Raw genomic sequence first — 13,800 nt, 5'->3', positions numbered from 1 at the left:
TAATGCAAAATTGTGAGATTTTAATCACAGTGAGGCAAAAACATATGGGATAAAATATTTATCTCACAGTAGAGGAGCTGGTAACACTGCAGGGCCTGTATTTCCCAGACATTGGCTCTAAACAGAGACACAAGGAGTCCTTCCTCTTCCCCATTTTCATCTATAAATGGAACTTGTCATACACAGACTGCTATAAAATGTTCTTATTTGTCCTAAATATTTGCCTTCTCCTAGTACTTAATTTATAGAAAACTATTTTCAGAGAGCAAAAATAAGTAAACAGGCTAAAATTTTCTAAATAAACGCATCTGTTATTCTAAGTACAAGTATGAAAAATTATGCTTCTTTAAGCAAATGAGCACTTTAAGTTAATCTGATAAATCTACACTTACACACTTCAGCGAGCAATCCAATTTCTAAAGCACCCTGTACTAATACTGGTGTCCTGACAAAATTCTAGTTTAGATAATTACTCTGCCTAGCTAAACCTCTCAGCAGTATCACATGCTGTCATAAACCACTGTGTAGCAAAGAAGAAAATTGTTCAATTGCCATTGCTTCTTAAGTACAGAATCAATGGTTTATCACTGATCAATGTAACATTTAAGTCTCACAGGCCAGATTTTCCAGTCTACCATATCCAATTTGCACTTTAAATTTAGCATAAAAAGAAACAAACAAAAAACAACAATCGGCAACTCACAGAAAACTGCACTGGACATGGTAGCTCTCAGGTGAAACAAACATGACAAGTTTCATGGCACTGCACATTCATAGTACTGCCAGATGGCACCAATCTCCAAACTTCTTGTTGCTGCAGTTCTCAGGGGAGTGACTGTTCACATGGCTCTGCAGACGACACAAAAATATTCTTCATCTTCTTCAGAGAAAAGTCTGGTAGATAGGCTTATACTGTTGTGGAGGTGGTTTCAGATGATCCAATGAAGCATCTGTCAAATACCATTGTGTCCCGTCATCAGGGATTTGGCTGAAAATTTCTGGCATGGGAAGGTAACCAACAGCTGGACGTGACAGTGGGGAAAGTGATGCTCTAGTTATCTGTTAAATCCACATGTGACTAGAAAGCCTCATATTTCAGCTAGTGACTGCTTCCTAAGGGCAGAGGTGTTCAATAAACAGGATTTGACCAGAGAAAGAGATCATAAGAAATTCCTTCAACAGGATCTGCCAAGAGATCTTAAAATGACAGCATAAGGAAACATTGTTCCTGTGAAACATGACCTCGAACAGAAACATGACAGCTCTGACCCTGCGGAATACAAGCATCCAGAAAAGAGTGGGATGTTGTGGCCTACATATTTCTATGTTAGCTGGACATACACTTCATAATTTTTCTTCCTGCAATTCTCTTTGTTATTAGTTTGGTAATGTGCCGGTTTGGACAAATTTGGAAATATATCCTCTGAGAGAAGGCAGGTTACAACCATCCCTCCTCCAGCAGGTTCAGGAAAAAATGAATTTTCCTCGAAGGAAAGTGAAAGAGATAAAAACTATTTATTTAACAAACACACAGTAAAAGGATAATAATGCTAAATAATAAAACCTCTCACTCTGCTGAGAGAAACCTGGGAAAATTTCAGAGTCCTTCCGTAGAACTCTCTCCCCCTCCTTGGAGCTGGGACGGGGGTGGTGGGCCCACCTCCAGGGCCAAGGCCTCAGTGGAAAGTCCTCCCAATGTATTCTGATGTTGAAACAGTCCAAAAAAGAGGAGGAGAAAAAGAAACCAAAGTCCCAGGAAAGCAAAGTTCAACTCTGTCTCTCTCTGGAGAAAATGGAGCTGAAAAAACCTGGCCGAAAGCTGGCTGTAAAGCAAGCAGTGCTTCCTCTGCTCCTCTCTCTCCCCGCAGCAGCACACAACTGTCTCTATCTCTGTGTGTCCTTGAAACACTGCAAACTGCTTTGAAAGTTTTGGTCGGGTTTCTTCTCTTCTCAGGGTCAGTTTAAAGGCATAGAAAGGCACATAATTACTTTCTGGGCAGTGACGTGGGATACAACATCATGAAGTCACCCCAAGACAGGTGATTAAATAGCTGACTTGAATCACTGGGTGTTTGCATAGACTTGGAGCCATGTTATAGAAAAATGTGTGAAAATCATGGAAATTAAGGTAAAGAATTTGAAAAATAAGCATGAAGTCCTGTTAAATCCCTGCAACAGATTTGCTTCCTCTTCTTTACCTCTTGAGCAAACCATTACAAGCAGGTCTCTCCCAAGCTGTTTCTTACAAAGAGGGAAAGGATTTATTTCTCTGTTGAAGACATATTTTGAGTAAGACTACCTAGAGAAGTATATCATCCAGTGAAACCCTCCCAAATGTGACAATTGTCAAAATCAGGTTGAAATCAATTAATTATTACAGAGCTTTACCTTAAAAACCTGTTTACATTATGTGCTGATTGCAGATGGGATAAAATTAATTTTCTTCACAGTAGCTGGTAGGGGCCTGTATTTTATTTGTGCTGGAAACAGTGCTGATAACACAAGGATGCTTTTGTTGTTGCTGAGGAGGCCTTACACAGGGTCAATGCCTTTTCTGCTTCTTGTAGTTCCCTGCCACTGAGGAGGCTGGGGGTGTACAAGAAGTTGGGAGAAGATACAGCTGAAAACCACTAACCAATGGGATATGCTTACCATATGGCATCAGAGTCACAATAAAACTGAAGGAAGAAGGAAGAGGTGACAAGAGGAGTGATGGCATTTGTCTTCTCAAGTACCCGTTATGCATGACGGAGCCTGACTTTCCTGGAGAAGGCTGAACACCTGCCTGCCCAGGGGAAGTGGAGAATTGATTCTGGTTTTTGCTTGTGTGTGGGTCTTTTGCTTTACCTATTAAACTGTCTTTACCTCAACCCACAAGTTTTCTCACTTTTACCCTTTGGATTCTCTCCTCCATCCCACTTAGATGGGAGTGAGAGTGCAGTGGTGTGGTGCTCAGTTGCCTGCTAAGGTTAAAACATGACACACTGGAATTCTTAGAAAGAAGTTTCAGAACGTTGCCATCTCCTAATGAAGCCTTTCACATTTTAAAGAAACTATTAAAAGAATGGGACTGCTATTTCTTTCAGTCAGGGCAATTTAGTCTTTTGACCATGAGGAGCATTTACAATACATGCAGAATTTTTAGCTTGGGATTCCTGAGTTGCATTGCATTTAACTTGTTGATTTATGAATTAATTTTTTTCAGACTAATTTAAAGTAGCCGAGATGTCTACTCCTGGCCCAAATCCATCAAAATTGTTAGCACACACACAGTCTTGCTGCAGTCAATTGGTATAAATGTCTGCAGCAGCATATTGCTAAACAAAGACCATAAGTTACCTGTCTGAGCATTAAAAACAGGAGAAAAGCTGAATTGTTCTTTATGTGAACAGAAACCTGCCTACACACACAGTACATACAGTGCAGTCTGGCTCCTGACCAGGTACCTATAGTACCACTGTGATTCTTCACAGCAAAACACAAGAGAAATTCCCTGCACAGGAAGATGAGGAAGTTTAGGAAAGAACTGAGCATCATGTCCCAGTGAGGGGACAAAACACAGCTTGGGTATTCCCCCTTAATAACTGAGCAGTTTTGCACCCCACTGCTTCAATAAGGCCATGGAATCCCCTTCATCACAGTATTCTTTCCACAAGTCCAAGTGTCGGCATGAACTGAGGTTTCTTGATCTTGTGTTTTGATTTGGACTAATCCAAAATGACTGTGCACAATAAATTAGCTGAAATGCATTACAAATGCTGAGTTAAACAGAAAGAAAATCAAATATAGAAACCAGTCTATTTTATCCTGTAAGATACACTCTATTTAGTAACACTCCTGAAAATTGATAGGTATTAAATTAACCACAGGAGGGCTCCCTCTGGTATACTGAATACAACAGAAGCATACTGTTTTAAGATACAGTACTATTTTTGGCAATAAAGTAACAAAGGTTTTAGAACTCAAATGATATTATCCTCAGTAGATACAAGGGAATGAAATTATACATGAACAATTTAGGTAAAAGAACTGAATTACATAAGTGTTAATTGTGTGAGTTAAAACACCTAAAGGGCAATCTCAGGTTGCCAATGCTCTGCATTTTAAGGCACTAAGGTCTGTTTTGTCATGCCACGTGTGGGGACTCTTGGACCTGAAACACCAGCACAGCAATCAGCACAGCAATGAACAGGGCCACAGAATAAAAGGGGATTGAACACACTAGGTCCCAGCTGTTGCTCTGAGGAGAGAAACGAGGACTTGCTTGGAACAGCACATGCATAGAAACTGAGCAGAGAAAGTAAGGCTTCATATTATCAGTATTTTTTAGGGTCTGACAGGTACTCACCCAAAATAGTACAAATAAATGTCAGCAACAGTCAAGCAGCTACTTTTGTAGACTTGAGCCTGTTTGTCACTCTATACTTTCTTTACCTCTTTGCTAAAAAGAAACAAAACTCTCCTGCCTCGTAAGTTTGTGGTGAAAGCAAAGGTAAATAATTGAGACAGTGGAACTAAATGCAAAAGTAACTGACAGTGTCCTAACAGTGTAATAAAAGAAAGGTGCATATTTGTGTCCTAACCAAACTATATTTTGTACAAGATTTTGCAGCTGTTGAAATCAACCAGAAAAGCAAGGGAAACACAGCTAAAGGAGGGGGGCAGGAGAAGAAAGTTTTGCTCTCAAGATACTGCTTTTATGTACCAGAAACAGAATTCAACCCAAGCTTTGTACTTTGCTGGCACCAATAGTGAGTTAACAGGGTTAACTGTCCTGGAAAATTTATTATTTTCAGAACCTGTGTGCTTAACAGTAGGAAACATTGCATTCTGGGGTAAATTTATTCTTTCACTTCTTTCACAGACTTCAGAAGCTAATGACTGTTTGCAAGACAGAATTGAGGCTGAAGTTGCTTTCTGGATTCAGAAGACAAAGTCAGTACTTTCATAACCACCAGGCTTAGTAAGTCAATTTTGTGCCTGTTTGCCAACTACAATAGAGGCCTAGGATTTGTAAGGACTAAGTTCTCCTTATCCTAAGGAGTTCATTCAAATCCATACCTCACTATCCCATGGGAAAGGTGTAATCTTGGGGCTAACCAGATAGAAGTACAGGCTTCACAGGACAATGGAAAGAGAGTTCAATGACTATCCCACAGAACAACATTTCCCCCTCACAGCACCACTTTTGCTCTTTGATCTGGACACTGTGCACACATCAAAATAAAAAAGGGCCAACATCAACACCAGTTTCGTTTCCTCAGGAAAAGTGCCTCAGTCAGGAGGTTAAAGCAGTGCACCTCACTGCCCCAGCGTATATGTGAAACGAAGCCAGAAATCCACCTTCTTTCCTCACTTTACACATCATAAAGCATTTCGGTAATACACCTGTAAGTATTACAGAGCATCTGTGACTAAGAGGTGCTGCTGTTCAATTCAATTTTAAGTGAGGAGATTTGACACCAGGAAGCAGGGATGTGACAAATGAAAAAAAATACAAAATGAAGCTGAAATATATTAGGGGCTAGCTCACTAGACTTTCAGTCACCACCTACACTGGCCTCCCATATGAACAGAAAGAAACAAATCACAATACCTACATTACAGACACTGGAAAACTGCTGCAAGAAATTTGGCACTTTTACATTAAGTTATGCTTCATATACTGACAGTGTATGAACAGACAAAGGTAATGCCTTACTGTAGCCAAATAAAGGAGCACTAAGTTTAGATAGCATGAGATAATCAGGTTTGGACCAGGATTACATCCTACTCATTGCACTAAATTGTTGCTTTTCCTCCACAGAAAACAAAACTGAAATTAAAAGTTTTATCAGCATAACTTTGTATCCAAATGACCCAGTCTTGGAATTTTATCAAAAGATCAGACAAGATACTTTTATCACATACATAATATCTCAATGACAAAACAAAAACAAACAAACTCACCCTCTAAAGTTAAATTAACTGTAAAAACTGTAATCAAAACTCAAGGACACCAAAATGTGTAAAGGAATTTTTAAGACTTTTTTTTACAAAGGCAATAAAAACACCCTGTTCAATTTCCCTTATTCCCACAGGATAGCAAGGAAGGCAGTCTTAGAAAGATTAAACTAGAAATTGAGTATATTTTTTTTCCTCATGTCTACCACTTATGACAAACTATATCTTATGGAAATCTTGTTGCACCACATAATTCAGAACCTTTATATATACCTTTACCCTTGAAGCGCCACTTTAAATAATATGATAAACCAAAAGTAAATAACAATAAGCAAAATATAAAAATCAAGCCTATCAAGTTCTCAAGTGTAAACATGACAGCTTTAAAAAGCTTGTATGAAACAAAGGTTCATAGAGATTAATAATTTTTATAGAATTAATGTAAAGTGATCAAAATCATTAATGTTGTCTGAAATCATATTTGTATCATTTTCTCATTTTTTAATTTTTTCGTAAAGAAGAGCTTCTCTGTTCAGAGACAGAGTCTGCACAATGAAAAAAATTCTTATGTAACTTATTGCAGCACTATTTTCATGGAAATAAAGTCAACTTAGTTCGTCATATGAGAATTTCTAGATAGCAGTGAAGAACACAAGTGCCTCTTCTAGGCGCTGGAAATGACACAGTCCCCAGGGGACACTGTTCTACCATTGATAGAAACAGACTGTTTTTGCATTGTGGACTGCTTTTGAACAGCTTCCCTGCTTACTGCTGTCAGGAGATCAATACCTCCTCCATCACACTGCCATCCCTCCTTCACTCCAGTGCTGTGGCAAGCAGCTGAGGTGGTGGGAGAGGCTGACAGAGCCCTCATTCACAGGGAAGTTTGGGGATGTTTGTTTCACCAATGAATGGGAAAGCCTAATTTATAAGTAGTCAAAACATCATTTCACCATGACATCTCCTCAAAACCACCTGATGATCTATAACATGAATTTAACTGTTCTTAAAACAAGACACCACATTTATAAACATTACTGTCAAGGTCAGAATACCAACTAGACACTCATTTTACCCATGAGGGCAAAACTAGTTCAGCCTGTAACTAAATTATTGAAGTCACAGACAACTCTGGCTCTCTCCAGTGGTCAGGACACACCACAGCAGTCCGACTGTACATCACTAGCATGATGTGCTGACTCTACACACATACCTTTGTAACCTAACATGATCTTAGAATATATAAGAAAAGTCTGCTGCAGTTTCAGTGGGACTGACCTCTAAACTTGTGTCAAGTCACACTAAGTATCAAGAAATTGAACGCCTCAAGGGCAAAGAATAACTGTGCTGAGTGTTTAAATTCTTGCATCTGCTACTAACTTAATAGGAGAAAAAGAAGTTACATTTCTACTATGATACTATTTCTAATGCAGTCTTTTCTAGTATGACCTCATTTCTAGGGCAGTCGCAAAGATGTCTTAAAATTTTCTTTATATTTCAGGGAGTTGAACTCAAACTCATATTTCAATCCCTGCTCCTTCTAAGTATTTTGGGTTACAATGTGCACATCAGAAGACTTAAGTACCCTAATTGCATTACTTGTCTGTACTTCAACCTTCCATCCTTACTGGGTAATGACATTGCCAACATGATTTCAATACTTACAATGATAACGGAATTACATTAGAGTCAACTGTAAGGTTCAAAGTTTCACTGCTCATTTTTATTGTTTTTCCATTAAACAGTCCCCTTACTGCTCAATTAGTATTCAGACTGGGAGAAAAGGGAAGGGGAAAAAAAAAGGGGAGAAAAAGGGAAGCTAGTAAAAAGACCTTTTCAGAAAACTTACAATGTAAAATTTTGTGGGGTCTCATTAGCAAGCCTCGCTAGTCCTTCACATATGCTTAGTTGTTTATTTCTTACATCACTTTATCCAGAACCTTTTTTTTCTTAAAAAAAAAAGTTATCTCCCTTTCAGTGTTACTCAATCATGCTCTACTTAGAGTGCACTCTTGAACATTAGAAATTTCATCTTACATCAAGGCATGTGTATTCTAAAGAGCCATGCGCACATGGAAATCATTATTTGCATTGAATACCTTAGCCTTCCTAAGCCACAAAGTAAATTAGACACTACAAAGACTGCAGTGTGCACCTTGTAAACTAATGACAGACACTTATGATCATGTATAATTTTCTTTCAGCAGAAATTACTTCCAGCTAAATCTTAGCACCTGACAACTAACTGCATTTTAAAACCCACAGAAACATAAAGTAAGCTTCAAATTAAGAAGCTACACTTAACTTCCTCCTCTAGTAATATTCAGCATATTTCATTAACCAAAGTTATGATACTTTGGAGGACTAACTCCTGTAATGGATACCCTTATTAACAAAGAATCAAATAAGTTATTGCCCAATTGAAGCCATTGACTTAAACACGTTTAGTATGTGGAAAGTGCATTATATACATGGGTGATGACCCTTGAAATGAAGGCTACTAATAGACTAAAATGATAAATGATGCCATCTAATACACTCTAACGTTAAGGCAATGTAAGTGGTAAACAAGCTAAAAGATCATACAATCCTGTAATTTCTCTACCGATAATCTATGAAACATCCATGCTACATTTAAATTATACTGACAATTACAGTGTAGGAACATTTTACTGTTTAACAGAACAAACACAAACTTTGGTAAATTACAGGCAGGGTTATAAAGAAGTGCATTACAACAACTCCCTAAAACTAAACTTCACTTAATGCAGGTCATACTGTGATTTATGAGCCATACATAAACCCAGCAAGCTGAAGAATAACTCAAGCAAACAACAGCTTATGTCAACTGCTCTTATTAATAATAGCGATCAAGGAAACTGTAAGCTGAAAATATTTGAAAGTTCTTTGTGATATCAGTCTGACAAGCAGTTACACACAGCGTCGCCGCATCAAGTTACAATAGTAATACTCAGAAGAGAAAAAACACTGCCAGTCACTTCTGTAGAATTTACAACAGAAAAGGAAACAAAAAATCTCGGTGGTAAGACATCTACACGGACCCCAAGCAATTTCAGCGAACCTATAGCCACACACCAGTTCGAGAAGTATTGCAGGCAGGCAGACAAACAAAAGTTGCGGTAAAACCTCCACTTCTTGTAATGAAAACTAAAGCCCAGCATCACCCTCAGCCCACCAACGCAGCACACAAAATGCAATGTCCTCCTAATTTCAGAGGCGGCCTCTGTGCCTGCTCACCCCTTGCCCTTCCCGGGGAAGCCCAGCCGGGCAGACTCAGATGCTCCCACAACTTTCTCTCTCCGGCGCGGCGGTAGGACAAGCACACGTGCCGCCGCTCCCGCTCCGCTCCGCGCCCTCGGCCGGCGCCGGGCCCCCCGCAGCCCCGCAGGGGGCGAGAGCCGGGGCCGTGCCCCGAGGGGCGGCTGCCACCCTCCGCCCGGCGCGGGGCTGTGCTCCCGGGCGGCTTCGCACCTACCTGCGGCTCGGCGGCTTCGGGCGGCTTCACCAGGTGCTTCTCCTTGTAGAGAGACCAGAGGCCGATGTCGGGCAGGAAAATCAGAGCCGCGGTGAAGAGCAGCGTCATTTGCAGAAACCTCTTCTGTTTCCTCTTCATGGCCAAAGCCGGGCTGCTCTGCTGGCGGCGGCGGCGGTGTCAGCTCCCGCAGCACCGCGGGGCCAGGTTCTTCCCTGCCCGCAGTCCCTCGGAAGAGCCCGGCGCCGCGCAGAAACTTCGCCCGCCTCACGCCTGCCCACCCGGAGCCCGGGCGGGGCCGCCCCCCGCAGCGGCAGCGGGGCCGAACCTGGCGGCCGCTCCCCCCGCCCCGGCGCGGCGCTGCGCGGCGGCGGTGCCGCTCTTGGGGGAGCTCATGGATCCACCTGCGAACAGAGCGGCAAACAACCCGCCACACAGCGGGAGAGGGGCAATAAATAAATAAATAAATAAATATACATATATATATATATATATTTAAAAACAGAAGGAGGGAAAAGCCTCACAACCCGAGTCCAGTAAACAGCGTGGGACCGACAGCTCCCCCTCCTCCCGGCCGCGCGGAGCCCCCGCTGCTGGCCGCGCCCGCCCGCCTCACGTCCCCCTGCCTGCCCCGGCCCGGGCGGGGGGGCGCGGCATCATGAGCTCATCACGCGCAATTTGCTAAGCAAGAGTTCAAAAAAAAAACCCCAAAAAACAGGAGAAGAGGGCTGATGCCGGCGCCGCGGCACAACGCGCCCCTCCGCGCCGGGGAGGCGGGCAGGGAGGGGCGGCCCGCACCCCCCGCCACCACGTGCGCCGGCCGGGCCGGGGGCGGGCGGTGTCGGGCCCGCCCCACCGCGCCCCCTCATCCCGGCCGCCTCATCCCGGCCGCCTCATCCCATCCCCTGGCTCCGCGCCGTTCCCCCCGGCGGGCGAGGCGGTGAGCGACAGCCCGGTGCGGGGCCCGCGGGCCGGAGCCGGGCGGTGCTGCTGCTGCTGGTTCTGCCGCCGCCGTGCATAGGGGACGGGGCTTGCAATTCCCGTTCCGGTCCGTCCTCCACGGCGCTACGTGAAATGCGGGGGGAACCGCGCGGAGAGCCTGCGGGCGGCTCCCTGCCCGGGGCCCCGGCTCGCTGCGCCAGGTGGTGCTGGGGCGCTCACCTGCCGGGGTGTCCCCGGACTCCCCGCGCAGCGCCGCCTTTCCCGAGCCCGCCCGGCCGCAACCTGAGCAGCTGCAGCCTTCCCCGAACCGCGGGGGCTGAGGTCACTCCCCACTTCGGTAGCAGCACCGAGGGAGGGAGATGTTCAAAGCGCTGTCGATTTGTACCCAGCATGTTGCAGTCGGACCCGTTTGGACTTCTGGTCTGAGTTCAGCTGCTCATTCTGACTACGCAGGGCAATTACCTTGTCTTCTCAAACTAACTCGTCTCAGCAAAACAGGAAGATGCTCAGGTTAAACTTACTAGGACCTAATGCCCTTTCAGCTTTGTCACATCAAACAGTGGGAAAATGTGTACCAAACACGTAATGTTGGTGTGTCCAGAATGAAGACTGAAAAATAAAGCTACCCCTTCCTTTTTTTCTGCCCTGCATACAGAAAGCTGTCACTTCAGCCACAGTTCCTGTTTCTGTTGGTGACTAAAATATTTCTGAATGTCTAGGTCTTAATCCTGCAGTAAGAATTTTCTTTCTGTAACCACAGTACATAGCTACAAATGGTGAGAAATAGTCCCGTCCTTTTCCATGGATGAGATCAGTCTTGTCCATCCACAGAACTGTCTTGTTCAAAAAACCGTTTTCTACATATGCATAAAATAGTAAAAGGGGCAGTAGAAAGGTTGTTTTTAGGGGAGTAGCTGGCGATAAGGGAAAGCTTGAAAGCAGAACAGGGAAACTGAACGATGAAGGTGGGGTGGGAGGAAATAGCATAATGCTCTTTACGTAAAAGTAGGACTGGAAGGGACCTTGTGAGGTCAGCTCCTCCATGGCTCTGCCCCAAGGTACTATCAACTACATGTGTGCCATTCTTGACAAGTGTTTGTCTAACCTATTCTGAAGTCCTCCAGCGATAGCACCACTCCAGCCTCCTCAGGCAATCTGTTTTGACTTGGTGTGTCAAACTGTTCCTTAATGTACAACCTGAACCTTCCTTGCTGTGATTCCAGAGTATTACACTAGCTGCCAAAGGGACAGCAAGCAGAGTATTGCTTTCAGTCTTTACATAGGTAAAGCCCACTTCCAGAAACTGTTCTTTAGGCACTCCAGGACATCTCAAGAGCTGATGTATGCTCCTGCCTTCATCAGGACTATCTTCAACTGATTTGTATCTCATTTGAAGTCCAAAGCTGGAGCAAATAAGCTACTTGGGATCTTGTAATTGTTTATAAGGAAAGAAGGATAATCATGCACATGTCAAGGTGTGTACTCTTTTTCCGTGTTTTCATATGGAATGCAAGCTTTGGTTGTAACAGCAGTACCGCTTTTTGATAAAATTTAAGCTCTGGTTGGTTTTGTTTCCCTCAAGATCACCTAATCCTTTGTTCATATTTCTATGACTGAATATTTCTCCCTTTTGTACTGTCTCTATTGAATATAACTTTTTTCCCAAAATATTTATTCAGTTGGTCAAAAACACTTTGAATTTAAGCCGAACTTCCTGTCATATACAAATGTACAAAATTTGTTCAATTCTGCAATCCAGACTGTTAGCAAGAACTTTAGTTCCTCACAGAGCTCTGTAAAATGTATGTTCCTACATTTAAGGGAATGCCATGGATACTTTACTCTCTCTGTAGTTTCCAGACAACTTGACATACCTAATCTTGCTTAGAAGATTGTCGTGTGCAAGGCTTGTTCTATTGTCTTGGTGATAAAGGATTCATTGGTTCCTTTCCACCCCTGCCAGGCTATAACGATGTCACACAAAGTCACCAAAAAGTCTATGCAAGCATTAACACTTTTTTATTGTTGCATCTAACTAACAAATTATTCGGTTCAACTGAATTTTAAAACTTTGGGTTTATATTCAAGAGATGAATCCATCCAAAGATTAAAATACTCAGAAAAGCAAAGGGCATTGGTCTTGTCAGAAATTCCACTTACTTTTTTAGTTCATCATCCAGAGTTAGGAAATTTACCAAGCATATTGGAAATTTTGATTCAGCTGCCTTTTTGTCTGAAGACTTTCAGCCCTGATGTTCTTCCACTTAGTGCAAAAAGCATAATAGCTAAAACCATCCTAAGTATAGAAATGATTGCTATGAGATCATATAATAATTGTGTAGAAAAAGTAAGACTACTGGCAGGAAAGATTTAGGAGAGGTTGCATCTGGAATTCCACAGCTTGCCAGTTATGTCTGCCTCTGGAGGTTGAAGTGAATGCAGACATTGACTCTCGAGAGATGAAATTCAATTTAATTTCCTGAATCCTGAGAAAAATTTTGTAGTAAGGGTCATGGGCCACAACTGGCAAATTCATGTCTGCTTTGTAAAGAATTAAAGGCATATTTTACAGCAAATATTTTTTCACATAGTCTTAAGCCACCTAGCCCTATTAGGCAGTGCTGAATTTTTAAAGCACTAAGCTAGTTGAAGGAAGGAAAAAGAAAACATCACTGTTGTGTGAGTTAAAAGCTGGAAATATACAACAAGACATGCGGCAATAACTTATGCTTGCCCTAGAAGAACTTGCAGTGGAGCTGCAGAATATACAGTTTCTTCATGGGAATATGTTCAAACCTTCAAGTATTTGATGTTTGAAATCTCAAGCCATAAATGATAAATAATGAAAGAGATGCATCCTGAAACCATGCACATGTTGGCTCCACAACTTAGTGTATTGGGGACATATTTTCATTTTCCCTCTTCCATGTTCACCTAAGACAAAACTTCTGCCAAGATTTCTGATATGACCTAGGGTGGAAAATAAGAGTGTAAAATACCTTAACAGAGATAAGAACTACAAAGCTGTTCAGCCATGCATTTCCAACCGAAAAGCTGAAGTCCTCCAAGGTAAATTTTCTGAGATCACAGAAAATTCTTTATGTTTAGAATTACTCGAAAGAGACTCCAGCTCACAGCTAATCAATTCTCCTCATGCAGGAAATCCACTATTCAGTGCATTTATTGCAGAAGCAAAACTCTGCCCTCACATGAAAGACAAGTACCCACCTTCACGTTCACTGTTACAAACATCAGAGGTTGATGTGCTCTAAGCAGAGGATGAATCTAGTAAAATGATGATTAACCATCTATAATATTGCCATATAAAAAGAGTGTCTAAAGGTAATGGAGTGGGAGTTTGCTTTCATTATAGTATTTACCTCCAGGTAACTCAGGATGTAAAATGATCAGGTCTGTTCCCA

At 42.3% G+C, this 13,800-nt stretch overlaps 1 protein-coding gene across 1 annotated transcript in view; it reads right to left on the bottom strand.

Moving 5' to 3' along the window:
* GALNTL6 (polypeptide N-acetylgalactosaminyltransferase like 6) overlaps window positions 1-9,577 on the bottom strand; it is a gene marked incomplete at both ends in the record, with an annotated part of 444,156 nt that extends 434,579 nt beyond the window's left edge. Inside the window, one exon of the mRNA XM_082281626.1 lies at window positions 9,440-9,577. Within this exon, the coding sequence (XP_082137752.1) occupies window positions 9,440-9,577 (138 nt within the window). The remainder of the gene's footprint in view (window positions 1-9,439) is intronic.
* Window positions 9,578-13,800: the final 4,223 nt, after the last annotated feature.

The sequence above is a fragment of the Coloeus monedula genome (assembly GCF_965178545.1).
Source record: "Coloeus monedula genome assembly, chromosome: 5".
Lineage (NCBI taxonomy): Eukaryota > Metazoa > Chordata > Aves > Passeriformes > Corvidae > Coloeus > Coloeus monedula.
Note: the sequence above shows the minus strand (reverse complement) of the source record. Positions and strands in the feature narration are given on the sequence as shown.